This window comes from Muntiacus reevesi, chromosome 13 (assembly GCF_963930625.1).
Source record: "Muntiacus reevesi chromosome 13, mMunRee1.1, whole genome shotgun sequence".
In the NCBI taxonomy this organism is placed as follows: Eukaryota; Metazoa; Chordata; class Mammalia; order Artiodactyla; family Cervidae; genus Muntiacus; species Muntiacus reevesi.
In genome coordinates, this window is record NC_089261.1 from 29,588,446 (window position 1) to 29,614,626 (window position 26,181).

At 38.3% G+C, this 26,181-nt stretch overlaps 1 protein-coding gene across 1 annotated transcript; it reads left to right on the forward strand.

Moving 5' to 3' along the window:
• Positions 1–7,421: 7,421 nt before the first annotated feature.
• Positions 7,422–24,608, forward strand: TDO2 (tryptophan 2,3-dioxygenase). The gene is made up of 12 exons (XM_065904860.1): positions 7,422–7,456; positions 7,682–7,787; positions 9,558–9,648; positions 11,860–11,930; positions 12,919–13,046; positions 14,397–14,583; positions 16,395–16,502; positions 19,320–19,431; positions 20,004–20,061; positions 21,345–21,424; positions 22,262–22,352; positions 24,070–24,608. The coding sequence occupies exons 1-12, from the start codon at positions 7,422–7,424 to the stop codon at positions 24,221–24,223; spliced, it is 1,221 nt and encodes a 406-aa protein (XP_065760932.1). The 3' UTR covers positions 24,224–24,608.
• Positions 24,609–26,181: the final 1,573 nt, after the last annotated feature.

The window sequence follows — 26,181 nt, forward strand, 5'->3', positions numbered from 1 at the left end:
CTAAGATTAACCATGTTTAGCCTCTCCTTTGTAAATGCTATCAACAGGCTCCTTCTCTGCTAAATAGCTGTTTTTAAATTGGTTTTTGACTCTCCTGAACAAAGGGTGATGGAAAGGGAAGGTAGAAGCATTAATTGCATCCTTTTTTTTTTTTTTTTTAAATATTACCAACTTAATTTTATATTTTCCTTACCATCATAAGCAACTACTTTTTGTGCAAATAATTGGGTTGAACATACATATATCATGGGCAGTTGAACGTTGAGAATCCCTTATGTCCATCTGGTGATTTGAGGTATTTCACTCAATTGAGAGCTGGGTGCAGTAGGTTTAGCTTCTGAATGATTTATTCTAGGAAAACTGAAGTCGACTGATTTTTATGAGGACTGGAACTATATTTTTAATGATATGACATATATATATTTTAATGATAGACATATATATATATTTAAATGATATTACATATATATATATGGCATACATATACATATATATATATATGGCATACATATACATATATATATATATATATATATATGGGATAGGGCTTCCCTGATGACTTGGACTGTAAAGAATCTGCCTGTGGGGCAGGAGACCCAGGTTTGATCTCTGGGTTGGGAAGATTCCTTGGAGGAGGAAATGGCAACCCACTCCAGTATTCTTGGCTGGAGAATTCCATGGACAGAGTAGCCTGGTGAGTTACAGTCCATGGGATTACAAAGAGTCAGACACAGTAGAGTGATTAACATGTTCATATATGGGATTATAAAAAATATAAATATATATTTTAATTGACAGTTGATTTACAGTCTTGTGACTCAGTTATACATACACACACACACACACACACACACACACATATATATATACACATTCTTTTTTAATATTCTTTTTCTATATGGTTTCTCAAAGGATACTGAATACAGTTCCCTGTACTATACGTTAGGACCTTGTCTGTCCATTCTAAATGTAATAGTTTGCATCTATCAACCCCAAACTCCCAGTCCCTCCTTCTCCCTCTTGCTCCTCTTGGTAACCACAAGTCTGATCTCCATGACTGTGAGTCTGTTTCTGTTTTGTAGATAGGTTCATTTGTGCCATATGTTAGATTACACATATATGAAATTATATGGTATTTGTCTTTCTCTGTCTGACTTGGTTCACTTAGTATGATAATCTCTAGTTGAATTCATGTTGCTGCACTATTTTTATTATTTCATTCTTTTTTTGTGACTGAGTAGTATTCATATATATTTATATATACGTATATATATCTTCTTTATCCATTCCTCTATTGATGGACTTTTATGTTGTTTCCATGTTTTGGCTGCTGTGAGCAGTGCTGCTCTGAATGCAAGGGTGCATGCATTTTTTTGAATTATAATTTTGTCTGGGTAAATTCCAAGGAGTGAGTTTGCTGGATCATGTGGAAATTCTATTTTTAGTTTTCTAAGGAATCTCCCTACTGTTTTCTACAGTGATTGTACCAATTTGCAATCCCACCAATAGTGCAGGAGTGTTCCCCTCTCTCCACACCCTCTCCAGCATTTGCTATTTGTAGACTTTATAGTGATGACCATTCTGACTGGTGGGAGGTGGTACCTCACTGTAGTTGTGATTTGTATTTCTCTAAAAGGGAGTGGATAAACTGTGGAAAATTCTTCAAGAGATGGGAATATCAGACCACCTAACCTGCCTCTTGAGAAACCTATATGCAGGTCAGGAAGCAACAGTTAGAACTGGACATGGAAAAACAGACTGGTCCCAAATAGGAAAAGGAGTACGTCAAGGCTGTATATTGTCACCCTGCTTATTTAACTTATATGGAGAGTACATCATGAGAAATGCTGGGCTGGAGGAAGCACAAGCTGGAATCAAGATTGCCGGGAGAAATATCAATAATCTCAGATATGCAGATGACACCACCCTTATGGCAGAAAGTGAAGAAGAACTAAAGAGCCTCTTGATGAAAGTGAAAGAGGAGAGTGAAAAAGTTGGCTTAAAGCTCAACATTCAGAAAACTAAGATCATGGCATCTGGTCCCATCAATTCATGGCAGATAGATGGGGAAACAGTGGAAACAGTGGCTGACTTTATTTTTCTGGGCTCCAAAATCACTGCAGATGGTGATTGCAGCCATGAAATTAAAAGACGCTTACTCCTTGGAAGGAAAGTTATGACCAACCTAGGCAGCATATTAAAAGGCAGAGACATTACTTTGCCAAGGCTATGGTTTTCCAGTGGTCATGTAAGGATGTGAGAGTTGGACTGTCAAGAAAGCTGAGCACAGAAGAATTGATGCTTTTGAACTGTGGTGTTGGAGAAGACTCTTGAGAGTCCCTTGGACTGCAAGGAGATCCAACCAGTCCATCCTAAAGGAGATCAGTCCTGGGTGCTCATTGGAAGGACTGATGCTGAAGCTGAAACTCCAATACTTTGGCCACCTCATGTGAAGAGTTGACTCATTGGAAAAGATCCTGATGCTGGGAGGGATTGGGGGCAGGAGGAGAAGGGGAAGACAGAGGGTGAGATGGCTGGATGGCATCACCGACTCAATGGACATGAGTTTGAGTAAACTCCAGGAGTTGGTGATGGGCAGGGAGGCCTGGCGTGCTGCAGTTCATGGGGTCACAAAGAGTCAGCCACGACTGAACTGACTGAAAAGTTAGTGGTGTTGAGCATCTTTTTCTGTGCCTACTGGCCATCTGTATGTCTTCTTTGGAGAAATGTCTATTAAGGTCTTCTGCCCATTTTTTGACTGAAGTTTTAGCTTTTTGTTGTTGAGCTATATCAGTTATTTGTATATTTTGGAGGTTAAGTCCTAATATTTTCTCTCATTCCATAGATTGTCTTTTCATTTTTCAATCATTTTCCTTGCTTCACAACAGCTTCTAAGTTTGATTAGTTCTTATTTGTCTATTTTCATTTTTATTTATATTGCCTTGGGAGACCAATCCAAGAAAACATTGCTATGATTTATGTCAGGGGATGTTTTGCCTATACTCTCTTCTAGGTGGTCATAGTCATTTTAAATCCACACCGAGGGAAGAAATAGTTCCTTAATTGACCTATGATTAGCAACATGAGTACCGCTTCTCTTTAAATTGGTGTTCTAATAGTGTCTTTTCTGTTTTTTCCTTGGGTCTGTCATAATAATTACAACTGAGCAAAATTTACTTATTGATGGCTTTTCCAAGTTTTATCAAATAAACTTTGCATAGTTCCTACTTGTATGACTAAATTTAAATATCAGCTAAAATGCATTTTAATTCTCTTGAGACTCCCATCTATGGGACTAAAGCAAAATATCAACAATAACAATACAAGAACAACCAATGAAAGACTACTTCATATAACAAGTGGCGATTTGTCACACCAAATAAATCAATGAAAATGGATTGTGGAATGGCTGCTATGTTTATAGAACTTTGCTTGGAAAGGAAAATGATTTTGACAAACAAAAAGGAAACTACTCAGTTCCTAAATGTTCTAAATCTCAAGATGAATAAGAGATCTCCGTATTTCTTTGGTTTTCTCCAAAGCAGAGCCTGAGGCAAGGGCTTGAGCAGGGGGAGCTTATATGGAAACTGGTCCCAGGAGGAGGTGGTGAGGGGTCGGGGAGGTGAGACAGGCAGGGAAGGGGGAAAAGCCAAAACCAAGATTCCTTACGGAGGTAGATAAGTTGAGGTTTCCTTGCGGATGTTTTGAAATGGGTGCAGGGTACTTTTTAGAATTATCTTCTGAAAAATAGAATGCTGGGTCATTTATCCATGAGAACTTCCATTCTTGACTCCCTATTTCCTTATCTGCCACCATCTTTAACTGTTGAGCAAGAAAAATGGAAACAGGTGGTTTGTGGAGTAGGGTTGCGGGGGTTTTCCCAGTTCTAAGTGAAAGAAGGAAATGGGACATTCCATAGCAGATTACAGATGGTCTTTCAAAACCAATACTGCGATGGTTGAAGGAATAAAGCAATTTTCCTTCACTTTCTAAATTTAGCCCAATACCAGTTATTGCCAATTCTTTTCTTTGCTCCATCATTCATAGGTTCCCTTTCTTCACCTAATCTTAGACCAAAGAAAGAACCAGAGACATTGGTTTTTAACAGTTCATTTTAAAATTACTTTTAATATTTTTAGGACACGTGCTGTGCTGTGTTTAGGTGCTCAGTCATGTTTCTTTGAGACCCCGTGGACTGCAGTCCACCAGGCTCCTCCATCCATGGGGATTCTCCAGGCAAGAGTACTTGAGTGAGTTTCCATGCCCTCCTCCGGGGGATCTTCCAAACCCAGGAATCAAAACCAGGTCTCCCACATTATAGGTGCATTCTTTACCAGCTGAGCTACCAGGAGAATCATTTTAGGACATACCTGGGGACAAGGTTATTTTGCTTCCCAGGTTTTCAGTGTTTTTACCTATAAACAGATGGGTGATTTGTAGTTTCCTTTGGATCAAAAAATGGGCATGATTCTTGTCTTCTAAGAATGGTCATCAGCCAGCTTTTTGTTCAGCGTCTCCCTTCTGAAATTCATGTGTGCAGAGAGTTACGTGTGTGAGAACATATGATGAGTTTGGAAGACTACCACAAAACATTGTCTGTTCCCATAAGTCTGTCTTCTCTTTTCACCTTCTTTGATGTCTGAGGTTCTCACCATGAGATTTCTTGGAGTTAAAGTTATCTTTCTACAATGTCTGTATAAACTGTCCAGTACATAAAATATATTTGGAGCAATAAACACTGTATTGATTATAGAAGTTTTAAATCTGATCATTAAGAAAAAATTTTCGCTATGAGGTAGGGATCAGACTGACAGATGGATTTCCAAGTGGCAACATGTAAGTATTAACAAGACGCAGGCCAGAATACAACCAGTCCTAAAACTGCATTATACTTTCTATTGCAAAAATAAATAGGAATATTTGTGTGTGAGGGATCATTATTGTAGTTACTGTCCTTAGGTTAACTTAATGTGTTCTCTGATGCACTGAATCCACATCTTTGAATAATTAATTCTCATGTTGCATAAGTAACTGAATTGACCCTACTTAGAAGGTCTGAGGGCTTCCCTGGTGGCTCAGATGGTAAAGAATCTGCCTGCAATGCAGGAGACCCAGGTTTGATCCCTGGTTTGGGAAGATCCGTTGGAGGAAAAAATTGGCTATCCACTCTAGTATTGTTGCTTAGAGAATCCTATGAACAGAGGAATCTGGTGGGCTACAGTCCATGGCGTCACAAAGAGTTGGATGTGACTGAGTGACTCACACACACAAGATCCAAGTGGAATGTTATTTTAAAAAAGAAGAAAGCTTTTTGCTTCTAAAATAATTTTTCTAATTTGTAGTGAAAGAAGTTTCCTTATTTCTTTCGCTAGTATAGAGACCAGTATGTGCAGAACAATTCTCAACCTTAAAGAGAATAGAACAAATTATTTAGTCATATTCTTTGTAAACTCATAGCTAGTTAACCACGTGTAGAAAGAGAAGCTATTAAATATTCTCTGCTTCCAAACACTCCAGGCCAGGATACCAGGAAATATTTCTGTCTCTCCTGCTGACAAACCCCTGTCCTGGGAATAAGCAATTGCCAGATCTGTCTGTAAAAAGGGCTTCCCAGGTGGTTCAATGGGCTTCCCTTGTGGTTCAGCTGGTAAAGAGTCTGCCTGCAATGCAGGAGACCTGGGTTCAATCCCTCGGTTGGGAAGATCCCCTGGAGTAGGAAAAGGCTACCCACTCCAGTATTCTGGCCAGGAGAAGTCCATGGACTGTATAGTCCCTGGGGTCACAAAGAGTCGGATACAACTGCATGACTGACTCACAGGTGGCTCTGTGGATAAAGAATCTGCCTGCAGTGAAGGAGAGACAGGTGAGGTGGGTTAGATTCATGGGTCAGGAAGATCCCCTGGAGAAGGGAATGGCGACCCACTCCAGTATTCTTGCTTGGGAAAATCTCATGGACAGAGGAGGCTGGCAGGCTACAGACCATGGGGTTGCAAAGAGACAGACACAACTGAGGTGACTGAGCACATACACACACCTGTATATGTGTAAAACCCCCAAGGGAATACGGGGGCCAAGGATGTGGCTTACATGATTTCCAAGTTCTTATAACACTTTCATTCTGTTTATCCTTCTGTAAAACTGCATTAATGTTATGATTTATTATAGTCATAAAATCAGAATTTTGTTACCCTGGTAGTTCAGCTGGTAAGGAATCCGCCTGCAATGAAGGAGACCCCAATTCGATCCCTGGGCTGGGAAGATCCCCTGGCGAAGGGAATGACTACCCACTTCAGTATTCTGGCCTGGAGAATTCCATGCAATCACAAAGAGCTGGACACGACTAAGTGTCTTTCACTTTCAAGATCTTTGAAACTACAGTTAATTTTAAACATCTTCATTTCTTCTGATGAAGTTGATACATATACATGTTAATTTCCCCATATCACAAATTAGTCAGTGGTAGGGCCAAGACTGGAAATGAGGCTTCTGACCTCTAGTGACTCTGGTGAATTAGACATCAACTGACCATTGAGATAAATAGGAAAAGCCATCTCTGTGTGGTTCTTTGTGCACTGTAGCAGTGGATAGGGAGGATGGAGTTTCTGCTCTGGCTCCATGGACCTCAAAGTAACAGTTAGAACTTAGGCCAATCAATAATATTTTCTAGAAAGAATACTTTCTCATGAGCATGCTTTGGAACTCCAGTTATGTTATTACTGTTTTAAAATTATCTGCAGACAGAGTGGGTTGACTCCCAGTACACTGTAGTCAGTATGTCCAAGTCAGTAAATTAATACTATGCATTTAAGTTCTAATACAGTACAGCAGCCTGACTGCTGCTAATTATTAGATGAGATTCAGACCAGAAAAACTTTGAAAAAGGGCTGAAATTGGGGTTTAAGCGTGAATCCTGCCTCTGTTGATTAATGAATTTATTTCACCAGAGACACTCAAGGTCCTTTTTGGCTTTGGAGTTGTAAGAATATCTGAATCTAACACCAAGAGAAAAAATATTTGCTTTTTTAACAAGCTCATTCTCTTATACATTCTAATATTATGCAAATGTGTTCTTGGAATAGCATAGTTAAATCTTCGGGTTTTTAAACTTTGCCTCTCATCGATTTATTTACTGTTTGTTACTTTGGATATGACAGCAGAACTTAGCAAGTCAAATACTGTTGGCAGAATACTCAGGTCTATAGCAAACAAACTGCCCCAGACATAAATCCACTCTACAGTCTGCCAAAGTTCAGTTCTGTACCAACTGAAACAGAAGTCCCACCAGGAGATGCAAAGGGGTTGATTGGCTGGGGCAGGGACGGCAGGGTACATAAAAAGCAGCTGTGGACCATCTGGGGAGGTCAGCCTCATCATCCAGCTATAGTCAGAGCCCTGGGCTTCCCTGACACTGGATCTTCACCATGAGTGGGTGTCCATTTGTAGGAAACAACTTTGGGTGAGTATTTACCTCTATCCTGAGTATGGTTAAGCTCTTAGGAGTGTCAAATATGAACAGTAATTTCAGAATTTCAAGAGCAAGTGTGAAAACTGTCAGCCTTCTCCCACTGTTTAATCAGCTACTTTGAAAAGTTAGGAATAAGAGAATTCTCATCGCTCCTATTACTCGGTACTGTGATTTCTCAAGCTCTATTTTTGCCCCCTTCACTTCTTTCACCTGCAGATATGGTTTTAAACCACTCTCTGCACAAGACAATGAAGAAGATGAATCACAGGCCGGTGTGAATAGAGCCCGGAAAGGAGGACTTATCTATGGAAACTACCTGCAAGTAAGTGGCAGGGTCCTTACAAGGATTATCTGTCATTTTTAGGCCCTAAACTCAGCTCCGTGACATTTTCATATTTGGAGATTGTTTTGTGTTTGTTTTTGTATTTGGGCTTCCCTGGTAGCTCAGCTGGTAAAGAATCCACCTGCAATGCAGTAGACCCCGGCTTGATTCCTGGGTCAGGAAGATCCCCTAGAGAAGGGGTAGGCTCCCCACTCCAGTATTCTTGGGCTTCTCTGGTGGCTCAGCTGGTGAAGAATCTGCCTGCAATGTGGGAGACCTGGGTTTGATCCCTCTGTTGGGAAGAGACCCTGGAGAAGGGAATGACTACCCACTTCAGTATTCTTGCTTGGAGAATTCCATGGACCGTATAGTCCATGGGGTCATAAAGATTCTCAGTCACCAAATAGTTTTATGGATCTAAAGATATCTCTTTTTATACAAATGTATGCTTTTTCGAGCATATATTTTTGTTAGAAAATTCTAAAGACTTGTATGTGAAGTTTCACCTGCCTATCCAAATTCCAATAACGGCAGAGAAAGCATAAATAACTGGCTGGTATTGCATGACCTGTTCACGTGAGACCTGGTTACTAAATCCCAGCCTAGAATTGCAAATGTAACCAGACAACTTCTCTTTTAAATTCTTTATTGTAAAGAGGAAATGTTGAAGACATATGTTTAGATGAAAGAAGGGTGTTACAAAGAGGTATTTGAACATTATTTTATCTTTTTTTTTTTTGCCACTTGGCATATGGGAACTTAGTTCCCTGAGCAGAGATTGAACCCTCACCTCTTGCAGTGAAAGCATGGAGTCCCAACCACTGGACCAACAGGGAACTTGCTGGAGATTATTTTTAAGATGTGAAATGATTAGAGTCCTTGATGACTTTGTTGTGAGTTTCTAAGGATGAGCTGATAGGCAATGTTAAGACCTTAGAACTGACTCTTTAGGAGAATAAAAGAACAGAAGACACACAGTAGGCTAAGCAAGTTATAGAGCTTTTATGGCATGGGCTTCAAGAGATGGAAGGGATGTGATTTCTCAGTGAGGGTAATAGTATATATTTGGATAGATTTCTGGGCTTCCCCAATGGCACAGTGGTAAAGAATCCACCTGCCAATGCAGGAGACTCTAGAGACTCAGGTTCAAACCCTGGGTTGGGAAGATCCTTTGGAGGAGGGCATGGCAAACCACTCCAGTGTTCTTGTCTGGATAATCGCATGGTCAGAGGAGCCTGCTGGGCTACAGTTCACTTGGTTGCAAAGAGTCAGACATGACAGCACACACACATACACAGATATAATTTCTTCTGAAAAGAATAAAACTCGTAAATTCAACTCACTCCTTGTGAAGAGACATTAATTGTTTAAAAGAACGTAGATTGGTTCCTGAGTATTTGGGAGACTTCTTTTTATAGTATCATATTCTATTTATTAAAGTTGGTAAAAATCAAGTTTTGCAATTTCAATATCAGTCTTTTTGTAATCTTTCTTCCAGTTTTATTGAGATATAATTGACATATAACTTCACATAAGTTTAAGTTGCCTACATTGCTACCAGAGCATTAACTGCATCATAATGCCTGCATCATGATAATCATCTTTCTTTTTTTGTTTGTGGTAAGAACACTTAAGATCTAGTATATGATGCCTTGTCATTAACTACAATCACTATGGTGTACATTAGATTCTAACTGTAACTTATTCATCATGTAAATAGAAGTTTCTACAAAATCAGTTTTTCTATTTTTTTTTTTTTTTTGTTTGAAGTTGGAAAAAGTTTTGAATGCACAGGAGCTTCAAAGTGAAATAAAAGGAAATAAAATCCATGATGAACATCTTTTTATCATAACTCATCAAGGTAAGTCGCATACAGGGTTGAACAGTAACTATTCATAGTAGTTTCCCATTAGTAATGAGGAAAGTTACAATGCTTTTAACTGCAGAATGGTGGAAAAGTAAAGGATCACATTTGTTAGGATGCTTGCAAATAATCTTCTGTCAGATAAATTATCATAGGTCCTCCTTCTGGGATTTTTTACAGTCTTCTTTCTGTTACCTCATTACTTATTGGATCAGGTAGGACTTTGTCCTTAATCCGAAGAGACTTTTTATCTCTTGGAATTCACAAAGAATCTGAAAGTTAAGATGTCACTACTTGTCAACTCAGAGCTCTTTTCAAGAAATAGATCACTCACATTTACTGTAGCTTTACATGTCCTACAGAAATCTGGTATGAAACAGGAATATAAATTTTATCTAAAACATGTATTCATTCTCTCCAGACTTCTAACCTCTGGGAAGTGGTTTTTTAACATAGGAGTCCCTGACTTTGGAAGTTTAGGAAGTCTCAGAACTCTTCGAATTGTGTGCAAGATTTCACAAATATGTGTCTTACAGAACTCTGTTACCCCAAAACATTAAGGTTTACTCTAAATCCTTCATATTATAATACTGTCCTCTGGTTGATCATGGCCCCCTGTCTCATGCTGATCAGTGCTAAATTTCTAGATGTTTCTTTGTCTTATCAATTCTTTCTGTATTTTCCTCAAATGATTGTTTTCTTCACTGACTGGCTAATATAATCAACTCCTTTGAGAAAAAAAAAAGGAAAATAATTGACTTACTGTGTTACTTCTTCTGTTTTTTATGTTGACATTCTGTTGGTGGCTTATACCAAGACAAAATCAATGAGGGTAGAATGACAGCAGGTCAGCATACATCTAGAATCAGAAATCTATTTCAAACCCCATCTCTACCATTAAAGATGATGCAACCTCAGTCTGATTTCTGGACCAGCAATTCTCTCCATTTCCCCATCTGTACAGTGGGAAGAATGATTACATCTTCTCATTCACAGAGCTCCTATGAGGATGACATGAGATAAAGTGTGTTACATACTTAGTTCAAGGTACACCGTGCAATGAGCTCATAGTAAATGGTAGCTTGCATCATTTGATGGAGAAACATTCCTTCCATCAGAACACAAGGTCAGCAGGTCACGGGACCTGCTACCCAAAGTTAAACTTGAAAACTTGATAAATAAACTGATCAAAAAATATTTGATTTGCTCTTTTTGTCTAAAGATGGAAAGTAGATTTCTAAAGTCTCCTTAGCTCTAATTTAAAAGTATAATTTTATTCCCTTCATTAGTACAGAAGCACAGCCTTTGCCCAAACAGAATGCACGAGCAATCATTAAAATGATTCATTTCCATGTTCCCCTAATGACTATGTTTGCTGTTTATCTATTTATAAAATAATCACCCAGTGTTTATCTTATCTCAAACATTATGCCAGTAGCTGAGGGAAACTGATGAATATGACAGAGTTTCAGCCTGTTCATAGCTTGTTCTCCCGGTAAAGTCTAAATCTGTAGAAACAAAAATGTTGTCATACCCATTAGGGTGCGTGCATGCACGCTTAGTCACTCAGTGGTGTCCAACTTTTGCGACCTTTTGGACTGTAGCTCACCAGGCTCCTCTGTCCATGGGTTTATCCAGGCAAGAATACTGGAATGGGTAGCCAGTTCCTTCTCCACAGAAACTTCCCGACCCAGGGATCGAACCCATATTGCAGGTATCAAACTTCTGTATTGCAGGCAGATTCTTTTCTGTCTGAGCCACCAGGGAAGCCCATTCATAAGGTTAATGAATATTAATATCTCACTTTATAGATATTCATTACTATATCTATATATAGATATAGATTACTTCTAATACATACTAATCTAGATATAGATTACTTCTGTTCTCCACACACCTCCAGCTTCCACATGGGAAGATAGGATTATTTGCTGTATCCCAAAAAGACATTTACAATATTTTGTTGAAAGAAATCAGTTCAAAAATAACATAAAGCATATAGATAACATACCTGACATATTAAAACATTCATTAAAAGGAGGCTATTTTAACTTGATCACTAATACTTGTTTGTAGCATAAAATAGGACTATGTTGGCATTTACTGACTTTTAAGTTACATTTTTATTTCTCTTTCAATGTGTTAGCCTTGTCTTTCATATAATTATGGTCAAAAGGCTCCTGACTGATGATGATCTTCTCCTTGCAGCTTATGAACTCTGGTTTAAGCAGATCCTGTGGGAATTAGACTCTGTTCGTGAAATCTTTCAGAATGGCCATGTGAGTTGCTGTGTCACTATATTGCTTTCATACTTTTCTTTGAGAGTGTAGAAAATATTATTAATGGGAAAAGTTTAACACCAAATGGTGGAATTAGTATTTAAGGGGAAAAAAAGCATCTAGTGTAGAGAGTTTAGCCATGTTCTTCCAGTGTAATTATCACCATGCCCTTGCTTTAAGATTCCTTTCAAAATTTATTTTCAAGTCCCTTGTTTAGAAATCAATTTTTTTCCCCTGCAAAAAGTTGTTATGAATGAAGGCGGATTGCCAGGACAGCTAATGTAGATTTTTTAATCAATAGCTGTCAGAATTGTATTTCTAATGAATGTTTGCTATGGGAAGATAGGAGCAATGATGAGGGAGGTGAGACAGGAGGAGAGGTGGAGATAGGGAAAGAGAACAGACAAGAGAGGAGGATGAGCCAGAAGAGGATGAGGAGGAACAGGGTGGGCGCAGGAAGAGTCAGAATCCTGGTGATGTTCTCTCAGCCTCCCTTCCAGCCCACTTCTTGCACACATACCTTCCTCCATCCTTGGAGGACCCAGGGCACAGCCCTCAGACAGTGAACATCATCCCCATCCATCTCCATGGCAACTCCTACCCTTGGGACAGAACAGAGGAGCCCAAGGGGCTGCTTAATCCTTACCCACAAGTCTCCACGTTCTCCTAACCTTTATTCCTCAGAGCAAAACTAAGAGAGACATTTGCTTTGAAATCAATGGGAGTTGTGTTCCAGAATTTACTTAGATTTTCCTTCCATAGAATTCTTCTAGTTTTAAAGAAAAAGATGATTTTAATGTTGCAGACATTCCTTGCAAAAAATTCAGAGTTGCCATTAGTTTAGCATCTACCTAAGGCACATTTTAATGCAAATGTTCCTCTTTAAAGTAGAGGTAACATCCACAGGAGTGCATTGTTACTTATACTCTATTTAGTGTCTCCTAGAATTGAGGATTGATTACTCAATGCCTTGTCTCCTAACACCCAGGTCAGGGATGAGAGGAACATGCTGAAGGTGGTCACCCGAATGCATCGAGTGGTGGTGATCCTCAAACTCTTGGTCCAGCAGTTTTCCGTCCTGGAGACCATGACAGCCTTGGACTTCAATGACTTCAGGTGTGCACGCGGCTTTGCCAGCATCCATGGGTTACCCTTCCCTTCTGATGGGCTGGGGAGAACGAGCCTGCTGTTTTGTGTGGCGTTAAGGAGTCGGTCCTGCTGACACTCTGTCACTGTGAGCACGTGGGAGCCGTCGTCTCGAAGCATTTGAGTAGCTATTGAAAATATCTCATCTCTTCCTTTTGCATATGAACAGAACAGAACCTATTGAATTCAATTCATCACGTATACCCTGGTTTTATCCCAAAAGGATTTTAGACAGCTTAGCAAAATGGCTTAAAAGGCTGATACAATACATATAACTAAATTTAAATGATCAGAAACCAAAAGTACTAGAGAAACAGGAATGATATATAAAGAAGTCCCAAAACTGACAGTATAAATTATGGATTGAACAATAAATATTATTTTTTATATATTTTTTATATTTTTATATGTTTTAAAATTTTATTTTATATTTTTATATATATTTTATATTAGACTACTGTTAATTAATAATGTTGTGTAAGAGTCAGGTGTTCAGCAAAGTGACTCGGTTATACATGTACATGTATCTATTCTTTTTCAGATTCTTGTTCCACTTAGGTTATTATGGAGTGTTTAGCAGTCAAACTATACATTTTATAAGAAAACTTTTTTCATAACTAAGATTTGAGAAGAAATTTTAAAAGCACGGGGTGCAGAAGCAGTGTCCTCTACATGGTTGGAAATCAAATGAAAAGACATGGAATTCCTTTTTAGTATATACTTAACAAATTGAAGTCTTAGTACCGGTTATAGGGAGAACATTTATAGCGATGTGAGGGCTGTGCCTGGTGGGAGTAACCACATTTTGTGATGTCCTGTTTTGTGCTAGGCAACACCCCATTCATTTCACTTGTAGAGCCTCACAGAGCTGAACTTTAAGAATTGAACTTTAAGGAGAAACTGAAGAAAATTTATAAAGGACTTTTTAGCACTACTGAATAAGTATTGCTCAATGTTCATCTGTCTTTATCTTGAGAAAAAACTTAGTATACACACATGCATGTACATGTATGCATGTGTATATATAAGTGCACATGTGAACATACATACACAGATATAAACACACATTGGTACACATAGGACCTTTCACAAACTATACAAACAGCAGCCTACAGAGCGGATGATGGCTGGGAGCTCCTTGTCCTGATCTGGATCAAGTCCAAGTCATAGGTTCAGCCCTGGGCTGTTGGGTGTCTTTGCCTGGTGACACCTGCAGAGCCACATGACCACCACCTTGCCCTCTCCCCAAGAAGGCAGCGTTACAGCGATTTACAATGTGCACCTTCCTCTGCTCTTCTCTCCCGGGACCTGCTCTTAAAGAGAGTACCTATCCCCGGCGTCCGGCTTCCAGAGTCTGCAGTTCCGCCTGTTAGAAAACAAGATAGGGGTTCTGCAGAGCTTGAGGGTCCCTTACAACAGAAGACACTACCGCGACAACTTCAGAGGGAAGGACAACGAGCTTCTGCTGAAGTCGGAGCAGGAAAGGACGCTCCTGCAGCTGGTGGAGGTGCGTGCGCAGACGGGACGTTTCGCTCAGCACGTGTTGTTCGCTGAGCCTCTGCGAGGTCCGGACTTCAAAGCTCCTGTCAAAATTGGGTTGCGTTTGTTGTAAATAAGAGAAGAATGAAGTTATAAAAATACTTCAACTGGTAAATCCCACTAACTAAAATATTAAGAACTCTCTTGAGAACTTCAGAGATATTTCTATAGTCAATGATTATTTAATAACCTCTATATTTTATTAAAACAATCCTTTTAAACATTCCTGCTAAGCAACTAGCATTGGGTTAGCTGATTTTTAAATTGGGTACGGCTATTTACTTAATGAGCTTTACTTTAAAATATTCCATAATTGAAAAGTTCCACAAGTTGAGTATGTTTCTTAGTTAAACTACATCACTAAGGTTCATCACTAAGGTTCTGTCCTTCAGAATTTCCCCCAGTCGTATCTAATTCTCTGTGGGTCTGTACATGGTCCTGAGGAATTATTAGTTTCTGCACAAGAAAATTATTAAATAAGGATGTACAGTCTTGATTTCCTGGACAAAGTTTTTTTTTATTACATTTAAATTTATTTATATTTGTAAATATACAAAATATAAATATATATATTTGCACAGGTATATTTAATCTCAATAGAAAGAATATCTCATAATTTAAAAAGAAGTAGTCTTTTTAAATTTGATATCCAAAACTCCAGGAATCTGAAAATAGGCTTCAGGAGGTTGATAAACTCCTGAGACTCAAACTTTTAAGAATGGCTACATGGCATTATTGATATTCCTTCATATTAACAAAAACCTGTTGAAAACCTGGAGGAGACGTGAATATTGACAGGGTAAGAAGTTTTATAGAGGGACTAAAAGGGGCAACAGAGGATGAGATGTTTGGATAGCATCACAGACTCGATGGACGTGAATTTGAGCAAACTCCAGGAGATAGTGGAGGACGGAGGAATCTGGTGTGCTGCAATCTGTGGGGTTGCAAAAAGTCAGACACGACTTAGCAACTAAATAACAACAAAAAGGGACTAATAAAGATGAAGAAATGATGTGTACCAACCACTTATATCATGGTTCATTTTGGACAAAGGTTTTACTTTGCAAATTAAACTTTTATTTTAGTAAATAATGCTCTGCTCACTAATCCCTTGGGCATTATAAATACAGATTTATGTTAACATACTATTAATGCCACTTAATGGCTATAGAAAAAGAATCACAAAGTTAAATTCAAAGCCAAGAATAGACTAAATGAGAGCTTACAGAGATGCATGGACTCGTTTTTATTTCTAGATTAAAAATCCTGTGGAATCTTGAAATAATTGAGTAGCTAGCTGATTTCAAAGTTGCTACGTACACAGTGTCCTTGCATTTAGATCAAATCAAACTATATATGTTATGATTCCTCCAGCTGCTAAGACATAAACTATTTTGAGGATAAACTAGTATACCTCATTAAAACAACATATACATATGTTCATAGGTTTATAGAACAAAATTGGGATTTCTGTAATAATTTGTTTGTTAATAAAAAGTAAATTTTTAATATGATTGTCTTCTAGATTAGGAGAAAAAAACCCTGCTGTTTTATAAATGAAAAAATTGAAGGGGAGAGGTGATATAGCGCAGTGGTAGAGCATTTGACAGCAGAAATTGAAAGGCAAGAAAAATATTTACACACAAAAAGATTAAGGATGTAGTGACATTTTCCTCAAAACCAGGAAAATTTTATATTTCAAGTTCACAAATTTTGTTACAAAGCATTTTACATATTTTAAATTTTACAATGTATTCACTTGAAAAATATTTACTTCAGGCATGGCTGGAAAGAACCCCAGGTTTAGAGCCGCATGGATTTAACTTCTGGGGAGAGCTTGAAAAGAACATTGTCAAAGGTTTGGAAGAAGAATTCACAAAGATTCAGGTATTTGTGAAACCATAAGTAAACATAAGTTTACTACAGGAGAAGTTTTGGGAATTTTATTTTCTCTTAGTCTCTCATTTTCCTTATATTCTTTTGCTTTTACATGTGCATCTGCTTGGAATATATTACACAAGTGATTTAATTTTATTGATGCATAATAAAAAATAAATGAAAGAGTTTATTGTAGGTAAGATTTTGAGGAGATGAGACTAATAGACATTTTTCATTTTAATTGAAAGTTTCATGTTATGATTGCTTCTAGACAGAAGTGGGCTCCCAAAGGACCGGTCAACCAATACATTAAGTCACGTTAATGTCCCCTTCACTCATGTGTGCTGAGTTCTTCCTATTGGCTGAGTTCTTCCTCAGACAATGGCAAGCTTCTCTCAGTTAAAACAATACCGTTGATTCCTCAATTTCTCTCATGTTAAGGGCCCTCATCCTTTCTTCATGACCAAATTTTTGGAAGAGTTGTTTCAATTCTGCATCTTGAGAGGCTATGTGCACCATGCAGTGTTATCACAGTCATGGGTCAAATTCCCCTTCCCTTCTTGGTGACTGTGTAACATACCCTTCTGCTACCCAGCTCTCTTTGCTTCCCTCCCTTCATTGGCAAAATGTAAAATATGAGTATTTACCTCATAGGGGTATTGTGAACATTACATTGCATTCATATTTACAGGGTATTTTGAAGAGCAGTGAGTGTAATTATTTCTTTTTCTCCATCTAGTTCTCACCCTGGTTCAGTCTTCCTTCCTGTCATTCACAAATGACCCCCGTATGTAAATCCAATGGCCGTTTTATCTTCATGTTATTCCACTTCCTACTGGCTTTAATACTAATGACTACCTACACTTTCTTGAACATGTTCCCCCTATGGTTTTGGTATCAACATTTTGTCCTCACCTAGTTTTCTGACCCTTACTTCTCTAGCTCTTTCATGGGTTCATGTTTCTTTGTGAAACCAGTAACTGATGGAGATTCACAATGCATGGGCTCAGGTCCCTTGTATCCTCTTTTTCCTCTTCCACTGGGTGAATTTGTTTACACCTGCTGCTGCAGCATCTGCTCAGACACCAGTAATTCTCAATTGTTTACCTCTAGCTTATTTGGCTCTTTGAATTTCAGATTCCATCCTTCTTTCTCAGATAACTCTTTCCCAGTCTTCAAGTCTTAGTTCAAGGAAAACTTCAGCAGGAGGGTTTTTCCTGACCTCTCTGCTACTATAAGTTGGGATGATATGACATTGCTCCTTTACTTCACTATCCATGGTTACAATTATTTAAAATTTTTTTCAAACAATTGAGGTATAGTTGTTTTACAATGTTGTATTAGTTTCTGCTGTAAAATGAAGTGAATCAGCTGTATGTATACATACATCCCCTCTGTCTTGAGACTCCAAATCCCCCACCCCACCCATCTAAGTCATCACAGAGCACTAATCTGAGCTCCCTGTGATACACAGCAGCTTCCCGCTAGCTGTTTTATAGTAGTGTGTATATAGAGTTTCCCAGGTGGCACAGTGGTAAAGAATCCTCCTGCCACTGCAGGAGATGCAAGCGAAGTAGGTTTGATCCCTGGGTCAGGAAGATTCCCTGGAGGAGAAAATGGCAACCCACTCCAGCATTCTTGCCTGGAAAATCCCATGGACAGAGGCTACAGCCCATGGAATCACAAAAGAGTCAGACATGATTGAGTGACTGAACACAAACATGTAGAGTGTATATATAATCCCAATCTCCCAATTTATCTCGCTGTCTGGCCCTCTGTTTCCAAACCTTCATGCCCACACATCTGTTCTCTACATATTCATCTCTATTCCTACCCTGCACTGTTTATAATAGCTAAGATCTGGCAACAACCTAAATGCCTATCAACAGAAGAGTGGATGAAGATATGGTACATTTATAAAATAGAGTATTACTCAACCATAAAAATGGAATGAATTTAGGTCATTTGTAGAGAAGTGGATGGACCTAGAGTCTGTCATACAGAGTAAAGTAAGTCAGAAAGAGGAAAAATAAAGTTATTAATGCATATATGTGGAGAAATGGTACGAATGAACCTAGTTGTATGGTTGTAATTTAATCAGTTTTCACTGTTTCACCAGATAGAGATCAGGGGGATCAGTTTTTCCTCACTGTTTTTTCTCTATCACTAGCTGACATTTACTGAATAAATGAATAGTCCATTGGCCATACAAGGCACACGCATTCTGACCACATGATATGCTTGATCTGATAAATGGAAGTCAGCTGGAGTAACTGATTTTTGCTCTAAGTAATTGAGTTCTAAGTAGAGCATGTGTTGAAGGCAGGAAAATGCAAATTTCCTTAAACAAATCAATAAATATCGAAGGAATAAAAATATAACAGTGAAAAATATCTAAGGAATTGTATTTATAGAATACTGCACTGAAGATAGATTTTCAGTAGAATTAGTAGTTTCTCTGACTAGGAATTTTTAACTTTTCCTAAGTGGAATTAATTTACTCCCTGTATTAAATAATTATTGTCTAAAATTAGACATTATTGATCACTCATAGTCACTCCACTTTTGCCCGAGTTCATTTATCATGACATTTGTGAAAAGAGTATTTGAGTTTAACAAATCATTTAAACTTAAACAAAAGGGTAGAACCAGTGGGCATGAGGGAGGGCCTGGCTCACAATTTCCAAGCTATACTTTTAGATGATACAGTGCCTATCCTAGGGATACCTTTTCTGCACCTGGGCTAGTCTATTTCTCACAAGCAATATTTTCTAAAATAAGAATTTATTTTCTCTTGGGAATATTAATGCAGCTTTCCTCCCAAAGGCTAAGGAAGAGTCAGAGGAAAAGGAGGAACAAATGGCTGAATATCAGAAGCAGAAAGAGGTATTACTGTCCTTATTTGATGAGAAACGTCATGAGCATCTCCTTAGTAAAGGTAGGCATTTCTATTCAGAGGATCCTTCCCCTGGAACATAAGACTGTGAGACCAAAATACCAAACCCTACTTTGGGGGGATAAAATGGACATTGATATTTCCATTTACAGAAGTAAGGAATTTTAAAATTTATCTTACAAGTTATCTTTATCAATTTTTTCTTATTTTGAAAGTGACAAAGTATATTTAAAAAACTTTATAATTCTATAATTTAGTTGCATTATTTTCAGTGAGATATTCATAAATGATACAGGAACTAAGTATTTAGAGGAAAAAAGGTCAAGTCCTTTTGTCTGTGGCTGTTTATTGCATGATTTCTAGCTCTATTTAAAAGTTTTGAGAATTTAAAGTGTGTGTGTGTATACATGTGTGTATTATTTTGTCTTTTAAAATCTAATACTAAAATAATGTTTTAAATGATAGTTGTACAAATTCAAGCTAAGGGATTAAATATTTAATTAACATTCACATTATTTTCTAAAAACATGAACAATTACTTAAGGTGATGATGCCAAATTAACAGGAGGGCCTTAAATTATCTATTAAATTAAAACTTGTTCCATGTCTTGCAGGAGAAAGACGACTATCATACAAAGCACTTCAGGGGGCCTTGATGATATATTTTTACAGGTAAAAACAAGTCAAAAGAAGAGAATTTGAAGCAAAAATTGCGGAGTAGATATAGATAATGTATCCAGTATAAAGCTTATACATTGCAATCATAGTTTTTAAAAAGTCATTTAGATTTGGGGGAAAGCTTAGAAAATAATTGTGAAGTTTCATGAGGTTTTTCTTTATTTTAAATAGTAAGAGTCCAATGTTATCCCTGTCATGGGTTAAAAACACACACACACACACACAAGTTAATCAAATATCCTTTTCATTAAATTCTGTGACAGTGTGTCCTAAGGACCGGAAGTTGAATCTATCTCAGAATCTTAGCCATGAAATAGGTTCTGTCATTTAATGACATTGTTATTCCTGTTTATAAAATGGAAAAGAATGAAGTAGAAGCACCATATAAATTGCTGTTCTGTTTGCTCTGCAATTTCAAGTCTAATTGTCATCACCGCCCACCATGTCTGAGGCCCATCTTTGTGTTTCATAAATTGAATGTGTCAGAGCAATAGATGCCATGCTGGTATAAAGCCAAAAAGACAAACAAAAAAAATCTATGTTTACTGCATGTCTTACTTGAATTCATTTAGTTTTTTAATCCTCTCTCACCTACTTTTCAGAATGGCAGCAGCATAAAAAACAGTTTTGACTGTTTTCCTCAATTCTTAGTAAATATATGCCATTCAGGCTTATGTATCCTCTGCAGAAAATACACAGAGGGAGTTGATGAAGGAGATGAAAACAGAAATATATATATGTAAATAAAATTATATATATGTATAAATTTAAGAAATATATAAAAATATACATATATGTAATTTTATTTATAAATATTTATTATGTATATATATATTAGAGGAAATTTTAACAGGCAGCCTTTGTTTTCACAGTTTAATATCCTTGCCTGGAAAGTTTCGGACTATTCAGTTCAGTTCAGTCGCTCAGTCATGTCTGACTCTTTGCGACCCCCGTGAATCGCAGTATGCCAGGCTATTACTGGCTAGGAAACCTGAGATGGTGTCTGTGTCTGCCTTTTATGAGAATGGGGGTGGGGTGTGACTCTGGTTATTTCATGTACTTCAAGGAATCTTCTAGAATCTTTAAACACACACTGCAAGATGAATCGTGTTATCCCCTAAGCCTGGGAGAGTGATCAAAACTGTCACAGCTCCCCAGAGGCAAAGGGGATGTTGGTTTGGGGCTCAACAGATTGTAGAGTATGTGTTCTTTCTGACACTCTGGACTTGGCTGGACATGTTTATGGTCCAGATGATGATGGTGGTTTTGTTCCCTAGGGAAGAGCCCAGGTTCCAGGTCCCTTTCCAGCTCCTGACTTTCCTCATGGATGTGGACTCGCTCATGACCAAGTGGAGATGTAAGCCCTTCCCCCCAACCTGACCCACAATCCTGCTTCCCTTCAAGCACCATTAGCCCTCTGTCCTCCACTTGTGTGTGTGTGTGTGTGTGTGTGTGTGTGTGTGTGTGTGTGTTGGGGGGGATGGGCTACTTTGTGAAAAAACAGCTCAGCAATTTCTCTGAGGGCCACCCACCTATTGCAAATGGCAGGCAGTTTTCAGGGCTCACATGTTCTTTGCAGGCCCAGGAAAATGTTGTGTTTGATCATCAGAAAGAAAGTGAAGTCGCTCAGTCGTGTCTGACTTTTGTGACCCCATGAACTGTAGTCTACCAGGCTCCTCAGTCCATGGAATTTCCCAGGCAAGAGTACTGGAGTGGGTTGCCATTTCCTTCTCCAGGGGATCTTCCCGACCCAGGGATCGAACCCAGGTCAGACGCTTTACTGTCTGAGCCACCAGGGATCATCAGAAGGAAAAAGTAGACTTTAGGTCAAAGAAAATGTTTTAATTTATAACAGTAATGTAGTCATCTTTGTGTCAATGCAATTTGAAAATATAATGCCAGTAGTTTTGTTTTAATGGCGGAAGGCCCCCATGAAGGCGATAGGAACAAGTGCTCATAAAAGTCACAGTGTGCCTCCACCCCCCGCCCTGGCATCCAAGAGCTAATCCTAGGGAAGAATGGATGCACCGCGCAGCGGGGACCAGGCGGAGCGCCGGGCAGTCTCCCCTTGAGCTGCATCGGCTCACACGCGAAGCTCCCATAGGGAATGATCAAGGGGAGCCTTTGCTCAGAGGCAGTGATAGTCCCGACCCCTCCTCCCCACGCCCCGGAGCTAATGTGTGTGTTCACCCAGATAACCACGTGTGCATGGTGCACAGGATGCTCGGCAGCAAGGCGGGTACCGGCGGGTCCTCCGGGTACCAGTACCTGCGCTCCACTGTGAGGTAAGCCGGCGTTCCCCTCACCTCCACGGGGCCACCAGCGCCTGCTTCTCCGCGGAGAGGTGCTTTATCTAGGCAAGGCGCTTACACTTGCTCCTGCCTGAACTGCTGGCAGCACATTTATCCTTAAATTAAGGAATTCCTACAGAAGCTTCTGGAGATCATTGTAAACATCCTTATTTCTGGAATGTCATCAATTGGATCCTGAGATGAGAGGGGGCACGGTGCCAATATTTTCATTACCTGTGAGGCAGGGAACCAACTTAACCCAAGGAGAAGTGTTTTCAACTCATTCTCCCTCAGGTTTGGGCTAGACTAAAACAGGTATCATTAATATCACCAATGTCCTCTTGGCCAGATGAATGACACAGCTTGATTACTGAAATGACTTTTATAGTATTAAAAACCACTTCCATGTCTCCAGAGTGCCCTTTTCATATTATTTACAAGAAAAAAGGGCAACATTTACTGAGCACTCAAAACATGCTAGAGAGATTTCAAGGACACTCATTTTCTTATTTAATATTCCCAATGTTATGGATAGATAGATATATAGACACGTCTGAAAACTGGAAAACTTACATGGCCCCTTGGGAGAGGAAAATCAGCTCGAGAATAAATGAGGTGTTTACATTTAAATTCTAAATTTCTTCAAAAAATTTTTTTGAAGTATAGTTGATTTACAATGTTGTGTTAATTTTTGCTATATAGCAACGTGACCCTGAAATTCTTTGTAATTCACCTATTTTCATCCCTAATCTTACCACCTGATTGACTAAATTATAAAATGCACAGTTTGTTTTCATTATTTTTATACATCTTCATTTTCCCAGGAATAAAAGTTAGATTGAATGATTCTAAAAATTTATTAGTTTGAATTTTTATAATCATTACACATTTTCTCCTTTCCTGGAAATAAATTATGTGAGCATGAAACAATAAATGATCATAGAAAGTGAGCACACCCATCAGTGGTGGTGAGAATAGTGAATACAAACCACCTTCCTAATGTGTCACTTTCTCATTAAATCATCACAAAGGCCTGGTGAGAGGAAGGGATTGTGGTTTTTATTTTATGAAGTTGGAAACCAAAACACTAAGCTTTGGACAACTTGACCAAGGTCACATGAGTTGCAAATGACAGCAAAATATGAACCCAAATGTGATTTTAAAGACAAGTGTTCTGCAAGTGAAATACAAGTGAAAATAGTTGGCTAACAAACACAAAAACAATTTTAAAAGTGAAAACTGCTCTTATAGACTTTTATTATATAATCTAAGCTGGTGTTTCAATATATCAATGCACTCATGTCTATTACTTGGCAGTTACTTCACAGGTGGGAAATATTTTCCCATGAATAACTGAGAATTTTATTTTCTTTCAATTTATTGTTTTGCATCCCACCCTTTAAAAGTCAGAAACAGGAACACATCCTTATCTTTATGAAGGTATCATGACAGTAATAACTCCAGGTTTTGTTCTGGCCCAGTCTGGTCCTGATCACTGAAACACGTAATATTGTTTTATGGACATAAACTTTGGATATGGAATAAAAATGAAGCAATCTTAATACTAACACTACTTGATATGTACTACACATAACATATATAATATGATAGAATATAGAAATTTATTTATGGTAAAATATCATTATTTGAAAATTTAAAAAATCTTTCATATCAATAATTCTAAAACATCTGTATATATGTGTTTTTCCAGTGATAGGTACAAGGTATTTGTAGATTTATTTAATCTCTCAACATATCTGGTTCCCCGACACTGGATTCCGAAGATGAACCCAGTCATTCATAAGTTCCTTTACACGGCTAAATACTGTGACAGCTCTTACTTCAGCAGTGATGAATCAGATTAAAATCATCTACAAAAATCCATGAAGACTATTGCTTTCTCAGTCTGCATTTTAAAAGTTTTCTATGAATTTTCATGACTATAGAGTCCTAATGTAATATATGTACTTACATATATATATATACATATATAGCATATATTAAACATATAGCACTATAGTGCTGATTCAAACCTAGAAATAATTTTATCACCTCATGTTTGTGATAACAGACTAAACACTAAGATAAGAAATTCAGTTAAATTATAAAAGTGTACATAGTGTGTTTTCCTGTTAAAAACAATATCCTAGTACTTATCTTAATGTAATCATGTAATGTAATGGTTATCTCATTTCAAACTTTGTAAGCTTGTAAACTTCAGCTGTTTCAAATATTTTATGCAATAAAATGTGTCATTCTGTACAAAGAGGTGTTCAGTCAAACATTTTTGCAAGTATTAAAATTGTTTTTGACATGTATTCTTTTGGAAACATAGATTGCATTTGTTAGGACTCTTGGTGACCAAGGACAGAAATCTATCTGAAACTTACCTCGAGGGGTTCACTGGGCAGTTACTCCAGGAGATCCTATATGTGAGAAGAGTTTGGGAAACTTGGAGCCCCCAGGGCTCCATGGATGCGGGCCCTGGAGACCTCAGTTCCTGGCACCTGGGGGGAACTTGGTCTCACCTCTCTTTCTCAGTAGGGGTTGGTCTTGCTCTTCCCAGTTCTATCCTTAGGCTGCATCCAGGCTTCAGCACCTCTAGACTCCCAGAGGGAAAAGTGCTCTTCCCAGCCCCAAGGCTCATGGTCTGGGAGGCAGAGCGCACCCTAAGGCATAGCAGAATTGAGGTGACCAGGGCTATTATTTCCAGAAAACAGGAGACAGATAAACTAAGAAATGACCAGTTCATTTGTCATGAAAAGTGTGAGACCCAGAGTTTAAATCAGACAGGAGTTCCATGGCCTGGCAGTACTTAGTGGAATTTCTATTATGAAAATATTATAAAAAAATTTGGGATGTAGAGTAACCTCGACCTACGGTGATTATCTCTGTAAGAAGCAGGTTCTTGATGGAACTGAACTATTCTTTGGTCTCAATTGCGACTTTTAAGAATCATACTGTCTAGTTTATCTCTAAATTACATATAATTGCTTTTGCCTATGTGTGTGTGTGTATACTTATGTAGTACTTGATGGTGGTTAGGCTGAAAAATCCAAAGACAAAACAGCATGGTGGCCAGTGGTAGTCCCTTAAGTTTGATAGTAAATGCATCTATTAATTACCTATTTTGATACAATGAGGTCAATGCCCAGTTTCCTATCTGTTTAATGGGGACAAAGTTTACAATTTTTGCTTTTTCTCATGAAGTAGTTGGAAGAAATATGTTAATGTTCTGTCACTAAGATGCCTTGGAAGTTTGAAATAAATGTTATTTGTCAAGACTTATTCTTTTAATAAGTAATCTTATTTAAGTATTTTTATCTCGTTTCTTGGTGTGCTAGGTTATACAGCTGTAAGGGTTTTTTTCAAATGACATATCACTAATTCTTATGTAAATGTCAAAACCACTTACGTGCTATGTGTGCATACTCAGTTGTGTCCGACTCTGTGCAACCCCACAGACTGTAGCCCACCAGCCTCCTCTGTCCATGGAATTTTCCAGGCAAGGACACTGGATTAGGTTGCCATTTCCTACTCCAAAACCACTTATAATGCCTCATTTAAACTTGCTTCTAGTGTCTACAATGCACTTTTAATAATTCTTAAATAAATCAAGAAATCATGGCTGCCCAATTTAGTATTCACTCTGAGATCCCAGTGAAATCACATCCAGGAACATCTTGATGTTTTTCATTATGACTTCTACTAAATACATGATGATTTCATTGCTCTGCTCTTGGCCTCACTGGGTGAATGCCCAGCAGCTTGTCAGAGCTGGACCCCAGCATACACCCACGTGGAATAGTAGCTGGTGAGGCTG

Excerpts from the sequence above, each read along its gene's own strand:
- TDO2 (XM_065904860.1), top strand. The coding sequence starts at position 7,422 with ATGAGTGGGTGTCCATTTGTAGGAAACAACTTTGG. Across the intron at positions 7,788-9,557 it reads TCTATGGAAACTACCTGCAA|TTGGAAAAAGTTTTGAATGC; the intron begins GTAAGTGGCAGG and ends TTTTGTTTGAAG. Across the intron at positions 21,425-22,261 it reads GCTCATGACCAAGTGGAGAT|ATAACCACGTGTGCATGGTG; the intron begins GTAAGCCCTTCC and ends GTGTTCACCCAG.